The sequence below is a fragment of the Nesoenas mayeri genome (genome assembly GCF_963082525.1).
Source record: "Nesoenas mayeri genome assembly, chromosome: 1".
In the NCBI taxonomy this organism is placed as follows: Eukaryota; Metazoa; Chordata; class Aves; order Columbiformes; family Columbidae; genus Nesoenas; species Nesoenas mayeri.
This window is the reverse complement of record NC_137541.1, coordinates 42,449,238-42,468,336: the sequence shown is the minus strand read 5'-3', so window position 1 is coordinate 42,468,336 and position 19,099 is coordinate 42,449,238. Positions and strand designations below refer to the sequence as shown.

At 47.5% G+C, this 19,099-nt stretch overlaps 7 protein-coding genes across 7 annotated transcripts; 4 read left to right on the top strand and 3 right to left on the bottom strand.

Annotated features, from left to right (window-relative positions):
• Nucleotides 1-4,499: 4,499 nt before the first annotated feature.
• Nucleotides 4,500-5,024, top strand: LOC308043683 (histone H2A; the record flags this gene model as incomplete). Its single annotated transcript, XM_080349904.1, has 1 exon — nt 4,500-5,024. The coding sequence occupies one exon, from the start codon at nt 4,500-4,502 to the stop codon at nt 4,887-4,889; it is 390 nt and encodes a 129-aa protein (XP_080206030.1). The 3' UTR covers nt 4,890-5,024.
• Nucleotides 5,025-6,906: 1,882 nt separating this feature from the next.
• Nucleotides 6,907-7,563, top strand: LOC308046173 (histone H1.01-like; the record flags this gene model as incomplete). Its single annotated transcript, XM_080353881.1, has 1 exon — nt 6,907-7,563. The coding sequence occupies one exon, from the start codon at nt 6,907-6,909 to the stop codon at nt 7,561-7,563; it is 657 nt and encodes a 218-aa protein (XP_080210007.1).
• Nucleotides 7,564-8,509: 946 nt separating this feature from the next.
• LOC308052901 (histone H2B 1/2/3/4/6) lies at nt 8,510-9,565 on the bottom strand. The gene has a single exon (XM_080363609.1). The coding sequence runs from the start codon at nt 9,185-9,187 to the stop codon at nt 8,807-8,809; it is 381 nt and encodes a 126-aa protein (XP_080219735.1). The 5' UTR covers nt 9,188-9,565; the 3' UTR covers nt 8,510-8,806.
• Nucleotides 9,566-11,683: 2,118 nt separating this feature from the next.
• Nucleotides 11,684-13,033, top strand: LOC308048684 (histone H4; the record flags this gene model as incomplete). Its single annotated transcript, XM_080357964.1, has 1 exon — nt 11,684-13,033. Exon 1 carries the CDS (start codon nt 12,722-12,724, stop codon nt 13,031-13,033), a length of 312 nt encoding a protein of 103 aa, XP_080214090.1. The 5' UTR covers nt 11,684-12,721.
• A 982-nt stretch (nt 13,034-14,015) lies between these two features.
• On the bottom strand, nt 14,016-14,426 carry LOC308052712 (histone H3.2; the record flags this gene model as incomplete). The annotated part of the gene is made up of 1 exon (XM_080363306.1): nt 14,016-14,426. One exon carries the CDS (start codon nt 14,424-14,426, stop codon nt 14,016-14,018), a length of 411 nt encoding a protein of 136 aa, XP_080219432.1.
• Nucleotides 14,427-15,337: 911 nt separating this feature from the next.
• On the top strand, nt 15,338-15,762 carry LOC308053163 (histone H3.2; the record flags this gene model as incomplete). The annotated part of the gene is made up of 1 exon (XM_080363953.1): nt 15,338-15,762. Exon 1 carries the CDS (start codon nt 15,352-15,354, stop codon nt 15,760-15,762), a length of 411 nt encoding a protein of 136 aa, XP_080220079.1. The 5' UTR covers nt 15,338-15,351.
• Nucleotides 15,763-16,128: 366 nt separating this feature from the next.
• LOC308051851 (histone H4) lies at nt 16,129-17,056 on the bottom strand (the record flags this gene model as incomplete). Its single annotated transcript, XM_080362497.1, has 1 exon — nt 16,129-17,056. One exon carries the CDS (start codon nt 17,054-17,056, stop codon nt 16,745-16,747), a length of 312 nt encoding a protein of 103 aa, XP_080218623.1. The 3' UTR covers nt 16,129-16,744.
• Between the last annotated feature and the right edge of the window lie 2,043 nt (nt 17,057-19,099).

The following is a 19,099-nucleotide window of genomic DNA, read 5'->3' as shown; positions in this document are numbered from 1 at the left end:
GGTGCAGATACTTTTGCAACTTTGACATTTCCATCTTAAAAAATAATTATTTTTATGTTTTGGCAGAAGTATTCCTTTAGCTTCATTTACTATGCTGACAGCCAAATATACCAATAACCCTTACGACATGCAAGAAGCAGATCTTTATTCTCCTTTGAAACAGACTACAAAATCTCCTGGAATCTCGTAGACAAATCAGTTTTAAGACCAGTGAGATCAGTTGTGTTGGTAATGTCTCTCCCAAATGAGCTGCTCTTCAGAGAGAGAAAAAATATTTCAAAAATGCAAAGTTTTGCCTGGAACAATGAATTTGAGCACAGGGCCCAATATTAGTAGTTAGCTATTTATGTAGGTGTCTTCATCCTGTTAAAAAAAGGAAGAAAGTGTGAGTTAGTGTTTTAAGTATAATATAGTGTGAAAGATTGAGAAAACCTTTCATTATCCTTGTTGAAGAACTGGTGGTTTCTTAGTGATTAAGAGTGAATCCTCCTAAAAATATATCAATTTCTAGCTGAATATATCCAGACTTGTGGGTTTTTAGTTTTTTAATAAAGAAAACTTGTTAAGCTGCTAGACTAGTAGATACCTCGAACAATACCTTTTAGGTGGCTATAAGCATTGTACTTAGCAGAATACTCAGTGCTTTGAGGTTGAATCTGTTTTAAGGAGACAGAATTATCAGCTACCGAAACTTACACTTGGAAACTTTCACAGTATCACAGAACATTAGGGATTGAAAGGGACCTCAAAAGATCATCTAGTCCAATCCCCCTCTGCCAGAGCAGGGGGATTTTGTTTTCATGAATTCTGGGCACAAATAGGTTTGTACAACAGTTCTTTTCCTGGTTCAGCAGTTGGTTGCTGTTGTGTTGGTAGTATCTTAAGTACACATATATGTATTTAAGTTATATTTATGGAATATATTCTTTATTTCAGCTTTAAAAAAAATGCATTTTGTTGTTTGATAAGTGAAATGTGTGAATGGTGATTTTTTGGGGGGGGGAATGGGGGTCATTTTGGTACTTCTGACTCTCAGTTTAGTAATAGTATTGACCCTCCCAGGAAGCAGCCTGAGGAGAACAACTGTGGTGTGGGATCAGGACCTCTCCCCCATTCAAGGTCATTCAAAGTCAAGAAAATCTCCCTGACAGCTCTGTGGTTACATTAGTAACCTGCAGCAGTCGGTTGATTAATTCTGTTCCTCCACTTCAACTTGGATTTTTTTTGATTTTTTGTTTGGTTTTTTTATGTTTTGTTTTGTGTTTCTTTGGCTGTATTCTCACACAGGGTGGACCACCTTTTCTTCTTTTTGGGACAGAGCAAACATTCACCTGTTGCTGTATCCATTTGTCTTCAGACAGAGGCAAAAGGATTTGAATTTGCTAGGTGTTCAAATGGACACAAAAAGCTAAGTTTCATTCACAAGGAAAGTGTATAATAACAGATAACTTCCTCACCCTTCCTGGGGAGCAAGGGGGTTGTAAAAGAGGTAGGTAATTTCCTACAATCGATAGACCTCTAAAAGGGCTTGGGGAAAGGTGTGGGGGTGGGGAAGAGATGTGGGGCTGAGGTGGGGAGAGAATTCCCCTGAGCTGGACTCATGAGGGCACAGGGAAGAGTTGGATTTGACAACGCAGGTCATCCAGGAGTCACAAGAAGGTGTTTTTTCTGTGAAGAGTCCAAGGCCAGGGTGCCTGCTTCCTCTTGTGTGGCTCATACAGTAGGATTCTCACATTCTGTTGTGGTTTTGTTTTCAGACAAACGTGAGATTGGGAGCTGTATGACTAGCTGGGACTGTATGTGTAGAAACTGGCTCTGCTTGGGGCTGATATTTCATCTGATTGAGTACAACTATGATTTGTCTTCAGCTAAATTAATATGGGAGATATTTTTCCTTCCTTGCCTTTGACACAGTTCTAGGATGTAAGTTCTTCCTATCACTTTGATAAAAGCAATGGGATCTGTGGATGCTCTGGCTTCAATCTATGCACTTGGTTAATCACCTAGTTCTTCACAAACTACATGAATGACGAGCCATGGCAGAAACATCAAATCCAGCTTTGAGGATTGCTGACCATCTTTTATCTCTCAGCATCAGAAACGATTGTAAAGCAATTTGACTGCTAAACTGACAATGTGTGCATCAGCTAGATAATGTTTTCAGTTTATTAATGTATTATCTTCGGCTTCTGGTAATGACTCTATGAGTGGAATCCTTAAAAAAGAGCAGATCAATATAACTTGCTTTGGCTGAACATCCATCAAATTACGTAAGGTTTTGTGCATAAACTTCTATTAAGATAAAATAGGAAAATCCTCCCCTGTGTCTCTACTGTGTCTCGGTACCCAGTCAAAAAGGGTTTAAATAAGAAAGTGTATTAAATAGATACATGTGTATATATCACATGATTTGTTGAAGGAGAGTTGAATCAACGCTTAGTATTTGAATAGAAATTGCCCTGTTAAAAGGGAGAAAAGAACACAATAGAAAGCTTGTGGCATATTCAAGAACAGTATTTCAACAGAGCTCATGGAAACAATTATGTACTTACCTTATAATGGCACTGGTCATGGACACAGTCCTATAATGCCATCTTCTCTACAACTCCAGATGTTCCCAGATTTGGACAATTGGTAACATAAACCCAGGCCCATTTGTTCTCGTATTGTGGTCATACAGATACTTGGGATTCTTCTCTGTAACACCACTTCCATCTTGTGCTCTTGTTTTTCACCTGTGGCTGAGTGTTCACAGGAGAAGAAATGATCATGGGGAGGAAAGAGGCTGAGAAAGAACGGAGGCATAGATAAGTAGTGTGATTTACCCTGTGTGTCAGTGAAAATTAGTGATGGCACAAACATAGAAAGGCAGAATGATTCTGAGATTAATTATGGATAATCCACTGAATCGCACCACTAAGGAAAGATACTTTCTAAAGGTTACTGAACCTTCAGAACAGGGACCTTATCTTGGTTGTCCAGACATAAACAAGTTGTGGCTGTATGTTCTATGTGCTATGGAGATTTTTTTTTTTTAATTTGTCCTTGTTTGTAATCCTTCTGCCATGACTGGCGTACTTGGAACAGTTTAGATCAGAATTCCTACTAGTTTACCCTCTGGAAAGAAGGATGAAGTTCTCTGTTGCTCTCTGAGTTGTAGAATTTAGATGAAATGTCTTCTTTTGGGGTGTTTTGTTGTTTTGTTTGGAATGTTTTGGTAGGTTATCATGGATGACCTCGTGTGAGTCATGGCTTTGTCTTTTCCTGAAATACGACAATGTTAGTATCCAAGATAAGCAACGTAGTCTGGTACCCACACTACTCACTTTCGCTAAAATTTTATTATATCCCTGTCATGGGATCTGTGGTGCGTGCATAAGAACCACAAGTTAGAGTACAAAAACATCAAGGAATGAAGATGGGGGGAAAATCACACAGAACTAGAATTTATGGAAATGAGAGCAAAAGTCAAAATTGTGGGGAAAATAGAGGAAGAGCCTGCTGTAAAACACTGGGGTAGCAGAAGGATGTAGCTAATGCCAGGGTGCAGGCTCTTTCAATCATTTAAATAAAAAAAGTGCCTGCCTTTGCTAGAAATGCATAGAAGAAAGTGAAAAAGATGTTACGGAATAAAGAGATAATTAGAACAAAGGAAGAAAAATGACCAAGAATCTCTCTGTAAGATGGACCCAGATAATTCCGAACATCCCAACTCTTGATAAAGTCAAATCAGCTTATCAGTACAGTGAGTCTCTACTCTGAATAAAAGCACCAAAGGCTGATTTCTAATGCCCTGCAGAACAGCCTTGCAAATAATACCATGTTCGTTTGAGCAGCACTTGAGTGATTTTTCTCCAGAATCAGAAAAATTTCCCTTGTTACACGTTCCTGTCTGATTTCTACACACATTGAGTTGCAAATATTCTTACCAAAGCTAATGTTTCTACTCTCTAATATATTTTTTTTAAAGTAATCTCGTCGTAGAGTTTTTGAAGTTCTAAATGCAGGATGATTCTAAAACGACAGCGATGGCACAAGCAGAAGTTCCCCGCCTTGTCCCCGGCAGGCAGCTGCGCGCGTCTGCTCCCCTCAGGCAGGCGGGGACACGTTTCCCTACCAAAGGCGCTCTGGAGCACGTCCCGGGGGGCAGCGGCGGCGGGGTCGCTCGGCCGAGGCGAGCACGGACCAGAGCCGAAGAGAGAGGTTGGACCCCGCCCAGGGGTGGTCGCTGCCCCCGCGCCGGGAGCGCCCAGCCCGTCCCTTTCCTCCCCCGCGGCCGGCAGGCGGGGCGGCGGGACGGGGAGGGCCAGCAGCCTGCTCTCCCATTGGGTGGATTTGGATCCGCAGCGCTATTGGCCGCAGCGAGAGAGAGCGTGCTACAACCAATCAAAAAGCAGGCCGGGGCGCGCGGGGAAGCTATAAAAGAGACAGGGCGCGGAGCGCGGTGACGCGTGGTTCACGTCAGTTTGAGCGGCGGTAGCGGAAGAGCGCTGGTGGTGATGTCCGGCCGCGGGAAGCAGGGCGGGAAGGCGCGGGCCAAGGCCAAGTCGCGCTCGTCGCGGGCCGGGCTGCAGTTCCCCGTGGGCCGCGTGCACCGGCTGCTGCGCAAGGGCAACTACGCGGAGCGGGTGGGCGCCGGCGCCCCGGTGTACCTGGCGGCCGTGCTGGAGTACCTGACGGCCGAGATCCTGGAGCTGGCGGGCAACGCGGCCCGCGACAACAAGAAGACGCGCATCATCCCCCGCCACCTGCAGCTGGCCATCCGCAACGACGAGGAGCTCAACAAGCTGCTGGGCAAGGTCACCATCGCGCAGGGTGGGGTGCTGCCCAACATCCAGGCCGTGCTGCTGCCCAAGAAGACTGATAGTCATAAGGCAAAAAGCAAGTAAAACGCGGGGAGTGTATTTCTCTCGAAAGTAACCCAAAGGCTCTTTTTAGAGCCACCCACTTCATCATAAAAGGAGCTGTAGATCATCTGAAAACACAAGCAAAACTGACCAAAACACCAAAACCATACAAAATCGAAATCCACAAAAACTACCCAAACTCAAAACTATTGTCTTTGCTGTTACAATGCTTATGTGTTTAGTATTAAAAAAATTACAAAATAAGCCTAATTGCTGGTAAGCAGATACTAAAGATCAGGTTTAAGTGAAGGAAATAATTTTGCTCTGGTAGGAGTCAGAATAGCCCCCACAGGCCTCTCCCTGCATCGGCTTAGCCCTGTGTGAAGTTGAGGTAACTCACTGATCTCTTTAAAAGCGACTGTTCCCTGCTCTGAACCGTTTGACCTTCAGACTTTGTCCTTTTTTCATAACAATAGGCATTCTGAATGATTAATTTTTAATACCTTTTTTTTTTTCATGGCTTTGAGCTGCTGTGCCCATTTTCTGCCTGAAAGTGAATTAGTTTGAGAGGAACTGGTCTCCACTGAGGGAAATTAAAGGCCAGTTGCCAGTTCTGATTTTACCTTAGATATAATGCTGTACATTACCATAAAGAAGGTGAAGTATAAACACACAAAGAAATGTTATAGTTCAATAAACACATTTTAATAATTACCCATTTGAAAACAAAGTATTTGAATCATAAGACTGTACAAAAATTTAATTACTGCCAGTTACAATAGCAAGCGGTAACAGTTTACACGCTGTCGGTAAAACAAAAGGTTGTGGGCAATAGTGAAAAATATGAGAGAATACATATCTTAGTTCTCTGTACTCATAGAAGTAAAATACACTTATTTTTAACTTGTTCAACTGTGGTACTTTTAAAGTGCAGATGAACACTTTTCCCTCCTTGCTAGCAGCCAGCCATTTTAGAGTAATAGATGTATCATCTGGATATATAATTTTTAATATTACTTCAAATCAGTCACTGGACAGTAAAAAAAAGAAAAAAAGAATATAAAGAATATTTTACAATCTGCTGTGAAAGGGGAGCCCTAACTGATAAGAGAGTTTAATTGTGTCAAGTATTGAAAATCCTCTGCAGCAATGTCTCCTCAGATGACTCAGATTTTCACCAATCAAACTGTATCAAAATAAAAACACGTCTGGTTTACAAAGCAAAAGGGCATTGATTATAACTATTAACAAAAAATGTCCATGTTAACTACTTAGGCCACCTAATTTATTAAGAAAATAAATATTTCTGTAGCAGAGCACTAGGGAACCATGTCTGTATTGTGCACAGGGAGCAACACAGTACAAGGTGCTACGCTGTAAAAAGTCATCTCCTTCTGGGGCACAAACAGCCCTTCACAGGATTTTAATCTGCTTCTTGCCTTGTTGCATAATGCATTAATTTAAGTTATTTTAATTATTTTGAAAGAGGTAAAGGATTTTGGACAAAGAAGCTAATTTCTAATCCATATTCAGTGCTCGAGATGAGCCTGTGTTACTTCCTCCTCTTTGAAATCAATTTGCGATTAAAGTATCGATTCAAATCCCTGATTTTCAGTGCAGATTAAGAGAAGACCCTTTAAAGAATAATAATTAATTACTTTGGGGATTTAGTTGCCTACGTCGCGGATTTTATCTAGAAGGAAAAACAAAAGTTTCTGTCTCCCGAGGTCTGTCCAGGTCCAGGACTCAGGGTTTATCGCCTCTTTTTTAACTCACCCTTTGCATCTTCGAAGGGAAACTTTGCCGAGGGGAACAACAGTCTTTCCTTTCCACGCTGCTGCGAACTGGGGGTGAGTTAGTGGCAGGAATTCTGATAAAAACCGTCTTTTTTCACCCCTAAGAAACACAAAATGAACGGGCAGAAGGGACCTTTCTGCCGTGCAGCGGGGCGGGCGCTGCAACGCACCAATCACCGCGCGGCTCCTCTCTATAAATACGAGGCCGCTGACTTGCTCCAGGCCCAGTGGTTTTCCCTGATTCGTGGACGACGTCTGACACTATGTCGGAGACCGCGCCTGTTGCCGCTCCCGCTGTCTCTGCTCCCGGCGCCAAGGCCGCCGCCAAGAAGCCGAAGAAAGCAGCGGGCGGTTCCAAAGCCCGCAAGCCCGCGGGCCCCAGCGTCACCGAGCTGATCACCAAGGCCGTGTCCGCCTCCAAGGAGCGCAAGGGGCTCTCGCTCGCCGCGCTCAAGAAGGCGCTGGCCGCCGGCGGCTACGATGTGGAGAAGAACAACAGCCGCATCAAGCTGGGGCTTAAGAGTCTCGTCAGCAAGGGCACTTTGGTGCAGACCAAGGGAACCGGCGCTTCCGGGTCTTTCAAACTGAACAAGAAGCCGGGCGAGGCAAAGGAGAAGGTAACAAAAAAGAAGCCGGCAGCCAAGCCTAAGAAGCCAGCGGCCAAGAAGCCTGCCAGTGCTGCTAAGAAGCCCAAGAAGGCGGCGGCGGTGAAGAAGAGCCCCAAGAAAGCCAAGAAGCCGGCGGCTACCGCGGCCAAGAAAGCTGCCAAAAGCCCTAAAAAAGCTGCCAAGGCTGGCCGACCCAAGAAAGCAGTGAAGAGCCCAGCCAAGGCAAAGGCGGTGAAACCCAAAGCAGCCAAGCCCAAGGCAGCCAAGCCCAAAGCGGCAAAGGCGAAGAAGGCAGCGCCTAAAAAGAAGTAAAACGGCTGGGAAACTAGTTTGCTCATTTAAATAAACCCAAAGGCTCTTTTAAGAGCCACCCACTTAATCTTAAAAAGAGCTGAAACACGGGGGTAGCTGCAACAGCACAATATTTTTGAAAAGGGGTTTGGTAGGAATGCATGCGAAAGAAAGTTACCGGTTTTAAGCGTGCGTGTTCAGTCTGCAAGGGGAATGCCGGAATCTTTAAAGAGGAATCGTGTTCCTCCTGTGCCGTGCGGGAGCGGTGCGAGAGCAGCGGCGCTTTCCACGCCCCCTCTTAATTGACGGGCGCAGCCGAGAGCGGCAGCGCCGGCCCCGCAGAGCAGCGAATACCCCTTGGCTGCGGTGCCTGGGGGGCGGTTTAAAAGTGCCGCGCTAGGTCAGGATTGGCTGGTTCCGCCCGCCAGGTCCCGCCCCTTAGGGCGCTGACCCCACCCCACATCCCCCACCCGCGGCTGTTCCTGGTGCCGTCCCCCGTAGTTGGAGGGAGCGCCGCTCGCTCTGGGGCCAGGGTAGCGGGGGCGAAGGGGGATTCCGTGGCTCTGCTTCCGCCCAGCAGGACAGAGATGTGGCTCTTCCCTCCAGTACTCCCAGCCCTCCGCGTACCTTGCACATCCCCAGCCGCCTTCAGCTTCACACCCATCCTACGCAGACTTTATAGACATGGGTGTTTTAAAAAGGGAAACCTTTCGTATAGAAAATATTTCCCTGTTGTCCTAATTAGTAGGGACAGCTATTTCACTGAAAAGTGTGTTGGAGGCGGGGGGCACACTGGAACGCACGGAAAAAGGAAAAACTAAGTCAGCAACACCTAAAAAGCTAAGCAACTTTCATAGTGTTTAGTTACTGAAAGTTTTTATTATTCTACCTGTATATGCACAGAAAATTAATTTTTACTAGCAGTTAGTATTTTCTACCAAACTTGAAGGAATTAAAAACCCTTGAAAAATAAAAGTAATAACAGACTGTAGACAAAAAGAACACCTACCTTCACCGGCAGAACTAAAATTCTGTGAACGGAGAACTGGTAAAATACTAAGGTGCCGCTGCTCCTTTTTCACCAGTTTCTCACTTCTAAACTTCCAAATATTAACTATCTAGTACAAGCTTTTAAGTGAAAGCCTCACGTTTAAAAAGACTATTTACATACCTCCCCAAACACAGAGTAACTCAGCCCTCCTACTTGAAATATTTGGTGGCTCTTAAAAGAGCCTTTGGGTTAAAACTGACGATCCGGGACGCTCTACTTGGAGCTGGTGTACTTGGTGACAGCCTTGGTGCCCTCGGACACGGCGTGCTTGGCCAGCTCGCCGGGCAGCAGCAGCCGCACGGCCGTCTGGATCTCCCGCGACGTGATGGTGGAGCGCTTGTTGTAGTGCGCCAGGCGCGAGGCCTCGCCGGCGATGCGCTCGAAGATGTCGTTGACGAACGAGTTCATGATACCCATGGCCTTGGACGAGATGCCCGTGTCGGGGTGCACCTGCTTCAGCACCTTGTACACGTAGATGGAGTAGCTCTCCTTGCGGCTCTTCTTGCGCTTCTTGTCGCCCTTCTTCTGCGTCTTGGTGACAGCCTTCTTGGAGCCCTTCTTGGGCGCGGGGGCAGACTTGGCCGGCTCAGGCATGGCGAAATCTCTCACGTTGCTGTAAAGCACCGGAGTGCCCGTCAGCGCGATTACCGCCCTATTTATAGGGGCCTTATGCAAATCTATGGCCTCAGCGATCAGCGCTTCTATTGGATAACAGAACCAGTGACGTTACACATCGTACCGACGGCTTTGTAATTGGACCTTTTCAAATCCCACGCTAGTATTGGTTAAGAACTCGAATCCTATCAGCTAATCACAACAAGCTGTTTCAATCCCAAGGTTCGGCGGCGAAGCTCGGCCTCTGCTGCCTGGCGCCGCCCCGCCCCGGGGTCACCCCGGAGCACCAGGGCTCGGGTGGCTCCTCCAGCTGCCTGCTCGGGTGGATCTGTGCAAAGAGTAGTTATCGGCGGCTTCTTCAGGAAAAACAAACAAAATTCAAAACCAACCCAAACCAAAACCTACAAAAAAACAGAGAAAATCAAAAGGTATTTTGCTATTTTTTTTTAATTATTATTTTCTTCAATAGGACACATATCTGCATATTGCATGTGATGGCCTACATTTATAACAATCACAAGACAAATGTAGAAGGGGAAAAATAGAACCAGAAAACATATAGAGGATCTGGAATAGTAAACTTTGTTAATTGTGTTTTAAATTAATTCATCTGGCCCACAGAGCATGGTATGTTTTTCAGTACTTTAAATGAGACGGAAGTTCTGATTTAATTTATAAGCAGAAAGAAAGTGGACTTCTTTTGGGAAGTAATACAAATATTGGATTAACGTAAGTAAAACCCAAGATATTCCTGATAATAAAATAAATAATGGGTTTAAAATTGAATTTTGAGTTTATTGTGAATCAGAAGTTCTGGCTGTTTTCTTGTTAGGCTGATGGAATTGTGCAAGAGGAAAATACAATTGTTTAAACAGACCAAAATGATTTTATAGTATTAGGAATTCTGATGTGCTAATATATTTTATTTAATAGAGGAAGTGCTGTTTAATATAGTACTAGCCTGTATGTTTAGAAAAAGGGTATTATTTTATTTTTAAATCACAATGCTGTGTGGCAACATAAATTACAATTATATATTTGTTCATAAGTAAATTGGAATGCTATAATCCACTTTAAAGGGATCAGGTTAGTTTGTGATTGAATTAAGCTAGGACTATATCATGTAGTATCACATAGGCAGTAGTGTAATGATGCTATTTGCTTTTGGAACTCTTAAGGGCTATTCAAAGTCTAGACTTTCTTAATATCAGAGAAAAAAGACACCATGGGCCTATACAGGAAATGTATCTGGCATATGTAAATTTAGTTTAATGTTGGTGAGACTGCTCAAATCACAAGGAACTAATTATTCAAGTACATTTCTAAGGACAGTGACAGACATTCCAGATACTGGTGCTAGGAATAGAAAGACCTGTCAACTTACCAAACTGGTTTTGCTTCTGCGTTTTCCCCTTCGCTGGGCAGAATTCTGGATTCACCAAGATTTCCAGCCTACATCCAAAATAGTGCTGTCTGAAGAAAGGGAGGCAGATGAGGAAAGAGTGGGAGCTTTATCCTTCCTGAAGAGTGACAGTTGCTCCTAAGTGCTTCTGCTGTGCTTAACACTCAAACTGGAGAGACAAGAACAGCCACCTGTGTTGAGGAGAGCAGCTTCATGCTGCCTCTGTGATGCTGCAACTCCAGTTTCATGTGCATCCACCCCACATCCCTGTTCCCTCTCATCAAGAAGAGAGCTGGGTGGGTGCTTATTCATCTACTTTTGCTCTGTTTCCCCCACAGGTGCCTTTAGCAGCTTGGTCATCTTGGAGAAAACCTGATAAGGCAGGAGGGAGCTGCACATGCATTTTCAAGAAAAGAAAAGTAGTTCTCTCTTTTTCAGCAAAGCAAGAAGAGAAGCCAGAGTGGCCCACCCCTAAAGATTTAACTCCTCACATACACTGTGAACCTGGTGACTTTCTTTTGGCATAAACATTACCTGGAAAAGCAGTTCACTGAGAAAACCTCTGCCTGGTAACGGAAGTTGTCGTGTGAACATCTGTAAAAGTCCATGACTTGACAAGCCACTTGGGGACAATGTGGCATAGGATCTCCAGTTCTGTCTCCACAATAGCAATTGAAGGCTGTCACTTTTGTTGCACTGATCTGAAAGAGAAAATGTAGAATAATACAGGGCAAGCTCAGAAGTGTAAGTCCATAGATCCAGAAAACAGACACATTAAAAAAAACCCTGAAAACTCAAACACTACACCCAGCTTTTACATACAGCCCCTCCAGTATGTTAATCCTTTTACATCTATTGAACAACTCTAACAAAAATGACAGTTGATCCAGGTTCTAAAGATCCTAGAGATTCTCAGTTAAAAAAATTTTGTGAAGATAAGATATGGAGTAGAAAGACACCCAGGTTGACACCTCCATTGGGGAAAGGTGGCTATGGTGAACTGAACATCTACTGCTTTGTTTAAGCCTTCCAGCTAAAAACAAACAAACAAAAACACCACAGACAAACAAACAAACAGAAATTAAGCAAAACACCAAAATCCTTCAAAAAAACCAGCTTTATAATAACTGAAGGCAAATCGGTGCTTGTGTAGTGTGACTGTGCATGTTGGTCCTTCACAACGAGGAAGTTGCCATGCATTTTCCAAAGTAACATTTCCGCACTTGAGATGCCTAAAGTTGATTAAGATTATGCAACTCATAAAATGATGTGCCCTTTCCCGTGAATGTAGCTGTAGAACTACAATTAAGAAAAATACTATGTTTCATGTTTGAAAAGTGAAACAGTGTGGAAAAAAACGAAGAGCAAAAGGAATACTTTGAGGTACTATGTATCGACAAAGATGAAGACATGAAAATGAACAAACACATGCCAAATGTTTTAAAGCAGACAAAAATTCTAGATTTTATTCAGGAGTGTATAAAAAAGTAGACAATGCTCTAAAAAAAAAGTGTCATACCCATGGGAAAAAAATAAAAAAAGAAAAAAGTGGATTAATAATGTTACACATCTCTCGGTATAAAAGGGTGGGTTTCCTCAAGCACCGAGACTAAAACGTCCGCGCTCCCCCCACCCCCCCACCGGGCCCTTTGTTGGAGTACAGCGAAATGGCGGCGGCGGAGCGCAGGCGGGAAGCGGCGCTCCCGGCCCCGCCGCCCCCATTGGCTGGATTTTGCTGCAGACCCGAGGCCGGCGGCGCCCGGCTGCGACACTGGCACCGAGCGACGCAACGACGGGACCGGGAAGCCGGGCCGTGCGCGACCGGAAGGAGGCCCCCCGCCCGGGGATTTGCTCCCGCGATGCCCAGGCCGAGCCGGTGGGAGGAGAGGGAGGTGTCCCGGCGCAGGGGTGAGCACGGTACCGCCCACCCCCGCCGCCTGTCGCAGGCGATGGCGCGAACGTCCCTGGCCGCAGGGGGAAGGGCGCGGAGATGAGCCCGCCCGTGCCCTGCCCCGCCGCAGTCCTCAACCAGGTCGGACCGCCGGCAATATAGAGAGGTGCTGGCGCGGAGTTGTGCCACACGCGGCTTAGAGTCGAGTGAGTGTAGAGCTATGTCAGGTAGAGGCAAAGGCGGGAAGGGGCTCGGCAAGGGGGGCGCCAAGCGCCACCGCAAAGTGCTGCGCGACAACATCCAGGGCATCACCAAGCCGGCCATCCGCCGCCTGGCTCGGCGCGGCGGCGTCAAGCGCATCTCAGGGCTCATCTACGAGGAGACTCGCGGAGTGCTGAAGGTCTTCCTGGAGAACGTGATCCGCGACGCTGTCACCTACACCGAGCACGCCAAGAGGAAGACCGTGACAGCCATGGACGTGGTTTATGCCCTTAAGCGCCAGGGACGCACCCTCTACGGCTTCGGCGGCTAAACTTAGTTGTTGGGATAGCTTACATTGTTAGAACACAAAGGCTCTTTTAAGAGCCACCCACACTTACAAAAAAGAGTTGTCATCGCTATTCCTTCAGGTTGCCATTAAAGGTTGGGGTCTGGGGGTTGGGCTTTACGCTGCTATCTACCGGCTGTAGGAAGTGCTGCCCGCGGTCTGTCTCTGAACCCTCCCAGCTTCAAGCAACAGGCGAGTTTGAAAACGGGTGGTGGAGGGTGTCTCGATTGCTTTCCCGAAAAATAGTGGGGAAACAGTGGTTTTCCTTGACTTCTGGGCACAGGAGGAAAAAAAAAAAAAGGTTCTGAAAGAAAACTGATGATTTTCGTTTTCATTCATCCTCCTCTTCCCCTCCCCACCCCCTTCACTCCCTCACTCCGTTCTCCTTCGAAACGAGAATGGAGGGGACAAGCAAGCGAGAAAAACAGGAGATCGGGGAAAGTGCCACAGCGAGAGCTGCTCCGCGGCCGCCGGCTTTAGAGCAGCGGCCTCACACGGGAAGCTCATGAAATGGCGGCGCGCTCAGCTCTGCCAGTCGGGGAGTGGGGCGGGACAGAGCGGGAAGGCGCACGGAGAAGCACCAGCTAAGAGCACCCGGAGCACCCCAGGCAGTGCAAAGGGAAGAGACCGCCAGCCCTGCCCGAAAACGCTTTCCCCTTACTCCCCCTCTTCCAGCTAAAGGGATGCCTCCTCTCTAAGCACCGCTCCCCACCCCGCGGCACCTCTAAACAGGGAACCGCAGTCAGAACCGCCAACACACGCGGGTCCAGGAAAGGGGCGTATCCCACGTTCCCTGCAGCCCCAACCTCCCCGTTATCCCAGATTCAGCACTGCCGCCAGCACGGGAAAGAGCACTCAGCACAGACTGCCTGTACCTGATCTGAAAAACAGAGACACAGCTCTCTCCGGTGGCCATGTGGTGGCTCTTAAAAGAGCCTTTGGGTTTGGTGCTGGCTGGGCAGGAGCCTCAGGCACGCTCGCCGCGGATGCGGCGGGCCAGCTGGATGTCCTTGGGCATGATGGTGACGCGCTTGGCGTGGATGGCGCAGAGGTTGGTGTCCTCGAACAGCCCCACCAGGTAGGCCTCGCTGGCCTCCTGCAGCGCCATGACGGCCGAGCTCTGGAAGCGCAGGTCGGTCTTGAAGTCCTGCGCGATCTCGCGCACCAGGCGCTGGAAGGGCAGCTTGCGGATCAGCAGCTCGGTCGACTTCTGGTAGCGGCGGATCTCGCGCAGCGCCACCGTGCCGGGCCGGTAGCGGTGCGGCTTCTTCACGCCGCCGGTGGCCGGCGCGCTCTTGCGGGCAGCCTTGGTGGCCAGCTGCTTGCGGGGCGCCTTCCCGCCCGTCGACTTACGCGCCGTCTGCTTGGTACGGGCCATTGTTAGTGTTGCTCCACCTTAAGCCTGCGAAGTCTAAAAAACTGGAACTGTACAATGGCAAAGGCTCTAGCTCCTTTATATATCCGAGCTCTGCTTTTTCATTGGCTGATGAGCACGGCCCACCTCATTGCGCCAATTTGAAAATCCCGCGTTAACCCTCTCTGTGCAGAAACGAGTTCTTTAATAGTTAAATCACAAGCCCACTTTTTTCATCTTCCATTTGTTCGAAAGCGACTTTTTTTTTTTTTTAAAAAACCCACTTTGTTAATTGCTGTATTGAATAAATTTGTTCTTCTTATGCAATCTACTGATGGACTATGCTGCCAAAATCGAGTAAAACTAAAACATAACATTTTAGGTTAATCTGAGCATAGACTTGTGGGGTTTTTTTCTTTTTTCTTTTTTTTTTTTTCTTTTACTTAGCAAGACCCGAGCATATTAAAGGAAGGTCAGTCTTATGTTGTCCTTATAAAGTATTTAGGAAAATATTTCGAGAGGAATCGATAGTTGTACTAGCAATCCAAAAGCAAAACTCACATGCTTACTTTAGCTTTTTAGCAGTTAAATCAATATGCATTATTATATCATACACTTAAAACATGGACTCGGTAAGCAGGATGTAGAGTCTAAAAAAAACTCAGGGGAAAAAAAAAGAAGAGCAAATAATAGAGAAATAAATCTTTTAAAGGCCTTCAAAATACCTCAAAGAATAACATAAAGAAAAGGTCGACTGCTGTTTTATAAGGGCTGGGTCTTGCGGCTCCTTCAGTTACCGCAGTGCTTAGAAGATGTTTGGAATTACCCAATTAAATTCTTCTCTTTTCGAACCAATCAGAGCCTGGAGGGCGGGGCCGCGAGCCGTTATAAATGAGAGTCGCGGGCGCTGGTACTCTGTGTTACTCAGAGTGTAATACGCCGCAGTGAAATGGCGCGTACGAAGCAGACAGCGCGTAAGTCGACGGGCGGGAAGGCGCCCCGCAAGCAGCTGGCCACCAAGGCTGCCCGCAAGAGCGCGCCGGCCACCGGCGGCGTGAAGAAGCCGCACCGCTACCGGCCCGGCACGGTGGCGCTGCGCGAGATCCGCCGCTACCAGAAGTCGACCGAGCTGCTGATCCGCAAGCTGCCCTTCCAGCGCCTGGTGCGCGAGATCGCGCAGGACTTCAAGACCGACCTGCGCTTCCAGAGCTCGGCCGTCATGGCGCTGCAGGAGGCCAGCGAGGCCTACCTGGTGGGGCTGTTCGAGGACACCAACCTCTGCGCCATCCACGCCAAGCGCGTCACCATCATGCCCAAGGACATCCAGCTGGCCCGCCGCATCCGCGGCGAGCGTGCCTGAGGCTCCTGCCCAGCCAGCACCAAACCCAAAGGCTCTTTTAAGAGCCACCACATGGCCACCGGAGAGAGCTGTGTCTCTGTTTTTCAGATCAGGTACAGGCAGTCTGTGCTGAGTGCTCTTTCCCGTGCTGGCGGCAGTGCTGAATCTGGGATAACGGGGAGGTTGGGGCTGCAGGGAACGTGGGATACGCCCCTTTCCTGGACCCGCGTGTGTTGGCGGTTCTGACTGCGGTTCCCTGTTTAGAGGTGCCGCGGGGTGGGGAGCGGTGCTTAGAGAGGAGGCATCCCTTTAGCTGGAAGAGGGGGAGTAAGGGGAAAGCGTTTTCGGGCAGGGCTGGCGGTCTCTTCCCTTTGCACTGCCTGGGGTGCTCCGGGTGCTCTTAGCTGGTGCTTCTCCGTGCGCCTTCCCGCTCTGTCCCGCCCCACTCCCCGACTGGCAGAGCTGAGCGCGCCGCCATTTCATGAGCTTCCCGTGTGAGGCCGCTGCTCTAAAGCCGGCGGCCGCGGAGCAGCTCTCGCTGTGGCACTTTCCCCGATCTCCTGTTTTTCTCGCTTGCTTGTCCCCTCCATTCTCGTTTCGAAGGAGAACGGAGTGAGGGAGTGAAGGGGGTGGGGAGGGGAAGAGGAGGATGAATGAAAACGAAAATCATCAGTTTTCTTTCAGAACCTTTTTTTTTTTTTCCTCCTGTGCCCAGAAGTCAAGGAAAACCACTGTTTCCCCACTATTTTTCGGGAAAGCAATCGAGACACCCTCCACCACCCGTTTTCAAACTCGCCTGTTGCTTGAAGCTGGGAGGGTTCAGAGACAGACCGCGGGCAGCACTTCCTACAGCCGGTAGATAGCAGCGTAAAGCCCAACCCCCAGACCCCAACCTTTAATGGCAACCTGAAGGAATAGCGATGACAGCTCTTTTTTGTAAGTGTGGGTGGCTCTTAAAAGAGCCTTTGTGTTCTAACAATGTAAGCTATCCCAACAACTAAGTTTAGCCGCCGAAGCCGTAGAGGGTGCGTCCCTGGCGCTTAAGGGCATAAACCACGTCCATGGCTGTCACGGTCTTCCTCTTGGCGTGCTCGGTGTAGGTGACAGCGTCGCGGATCACGTTCTCCAGGAAGACCTTCAGCACTCCGCGAGTCTCCTCGTAGATGAGCCCTGAGATACGCTTGACGCCGCCGCGCCGAGCCAGGCGGCGGATGGCCGGCTTGGTGATGCCCTGGATGTTGTCGCGCAGCACTTTGCGGTGGCGCTTGGCGCCCCCCTTGCCGAGCCCCTTCCCGCCTTTGCCTCTACCTGACATAGCTCTACACTCACTCGACTCTAAGCCGCGTGTGGCACAACTCCGCGCCAGCACCTCTCTATATTGCCGGCGGTCCGACCTGGTTGAGGACTGCGGCGGGGCAGGGCACGGGCGGGCTCATCTCCGCGCCCTTCCCCCTGCGGCCAGGGACGTTCGCGCCATCGCCTGCGACAGGCGGCGGGGGTGGGCGGTACCGTGCTCACTCCTGCGCCGGGACACCTCCCTCTCCCCCCACCGGCTCGGCCTGGGCATCGCGGGAGCAAATCCCCGGGCGGGGGGCCTCCTTCCGGTCGCGCACGGCCCGGCTTCCCGGTCCCGTCGTTGCGTCGCTCGGTGCCAGTGTCGCAGCCGGGCGCCGCCGGCCTCGGGTCTGCAGCAAAATCCAGCCAATGGGGGCGGCGGGGCCGGGAGCGCCGCTTCCCGCCCGCGCTCCGCCGCCCCTCCCGCGCTCCGCCGCCGCCATTTCGCTGCGCTCCAACAAAGGGCCCGGTGGGGGGGACCCGGAGGTGCCGTGGTGCCGTTGTGGTTAGTCAGTATTTCCGACTTTGGAAAGGTCCCTATGCGTAACGTTCCCCTTGGCATAGCTCTGTGTTTTAAGAATATCTGTTGAGCCTTGAGCGCTTCCAGTATATTGTGTTAGCAGCTTATCGTTTCGTGGGAATATGATGTTTTTTGTAGAGGGGCCTGTTGGCTCCATTAGGTCATGATGTGGGAGCTGCTACGGCCACTTCCAGAGGCAAAACTGCTGTCAGAAGCTGCTGAACCTTTTGTGTGCACACATTCTCTTTTGCGTTTTCTGTCTTAGTTCTTAAATTTACTGTGAATGTGTATTTGAAGATATTTTTACTTTGTTTTTGGAGGTAAATCAAATAAATGCTTTTCCATGCATTTTCTTTACCCTCCTGTCAGGCGTTTTTGCTTGGTTAATTATATCTGCATACAATACAGTGGTTTTGGCTTTTGTGTTTGGTTGCTCAGGTGGTTTTGTTTGATTCTTCCCATTTTTTCCCTTTTCCTAATGGATCTCCATTAATACAATGCATCCAGGTTGCGGGAAGGTTTTACTTGTTTAGTTTTGCAGCCCTTTTCCTTCAAACTGTTTTGTTTGTTTGTTTGTTTGTTTGTTTTTTTAATTGTTTGTGCTTTTTCATCCCTTGAAAGATTTTTTTTCTTTCTTTGGGGGACTGTTTTGGGATTTGTTTTCCTCTCTCTTTAGTCTTCTAGTTATTAATGTTATTTAATTCAGACTGTTTGGGTACCATGTTGATAAGTCTATTTTCATTTGTAGATAGCCAGCTTGGTAATGTTTATATCAGCCTTTATAAATATCACCTGATTTTTTTCTACAGAAATAGTATAAATGCATTTATCTTTGCATATCAATCTTCATGATGCTGTTAACACAGATTAAGCTCTTCAGTTTATATTAGAATCACTGTGTCTTCACACATTGTTTTCAGTTAACTTACTGTTTGAGAAAAAAGTGAATCAATATGCATCCTCTTCTTCTTCCTTTTTAAAGGTTATAGCATGAACAGAACACAACAGAGAGCTCACTGATGCTTTTGCAAAACTATAGTGCACTTTGCCTATTACTTATCTCAATATATGATATTATACACATTTTCCTTGGCAGTGATTACTGAGTGTTTTCTCTCTATTTGTCTAGATTCAAATGTTCTCTTAGGGACTGGTGAGAGAATTATTTTTTCTCTTCTCTTCTGACATGTTTTTTTTAATCACATAACTTTTTGCACATCTGTTCTATACCTTTTTTTTTCATTACACCTAGTGACTTAAAACAGTGTAAGTGTTAATATTCTTGTACATTATCCACTTAAACAATTCTCTTTATGTGATATAGTGAAAACAGATATTACAAAGTGCTCTGTTCAACTCCCATGTCTGGCTTTAATTGGTATTTTGTCAAAAAGTTGCACTCCCTTTTAGCATCCATTTCTCATTGCTTTTTATTTCACTAGAACTCTTTCTGTGGCACTTATTTTGTGGGTTTTTTTTTCTTCCATGAAATTTAACCTTTGC

Coding starts and splice junctions, on each gene's coding strand:
- LOC308052901 (XM_080363609.1), bottom strand. CDS start 9,187: ATGCCTGAGCCGGCCAAGTCTGCCCCCGCGCCCAAGAAGGGCTCCAAG.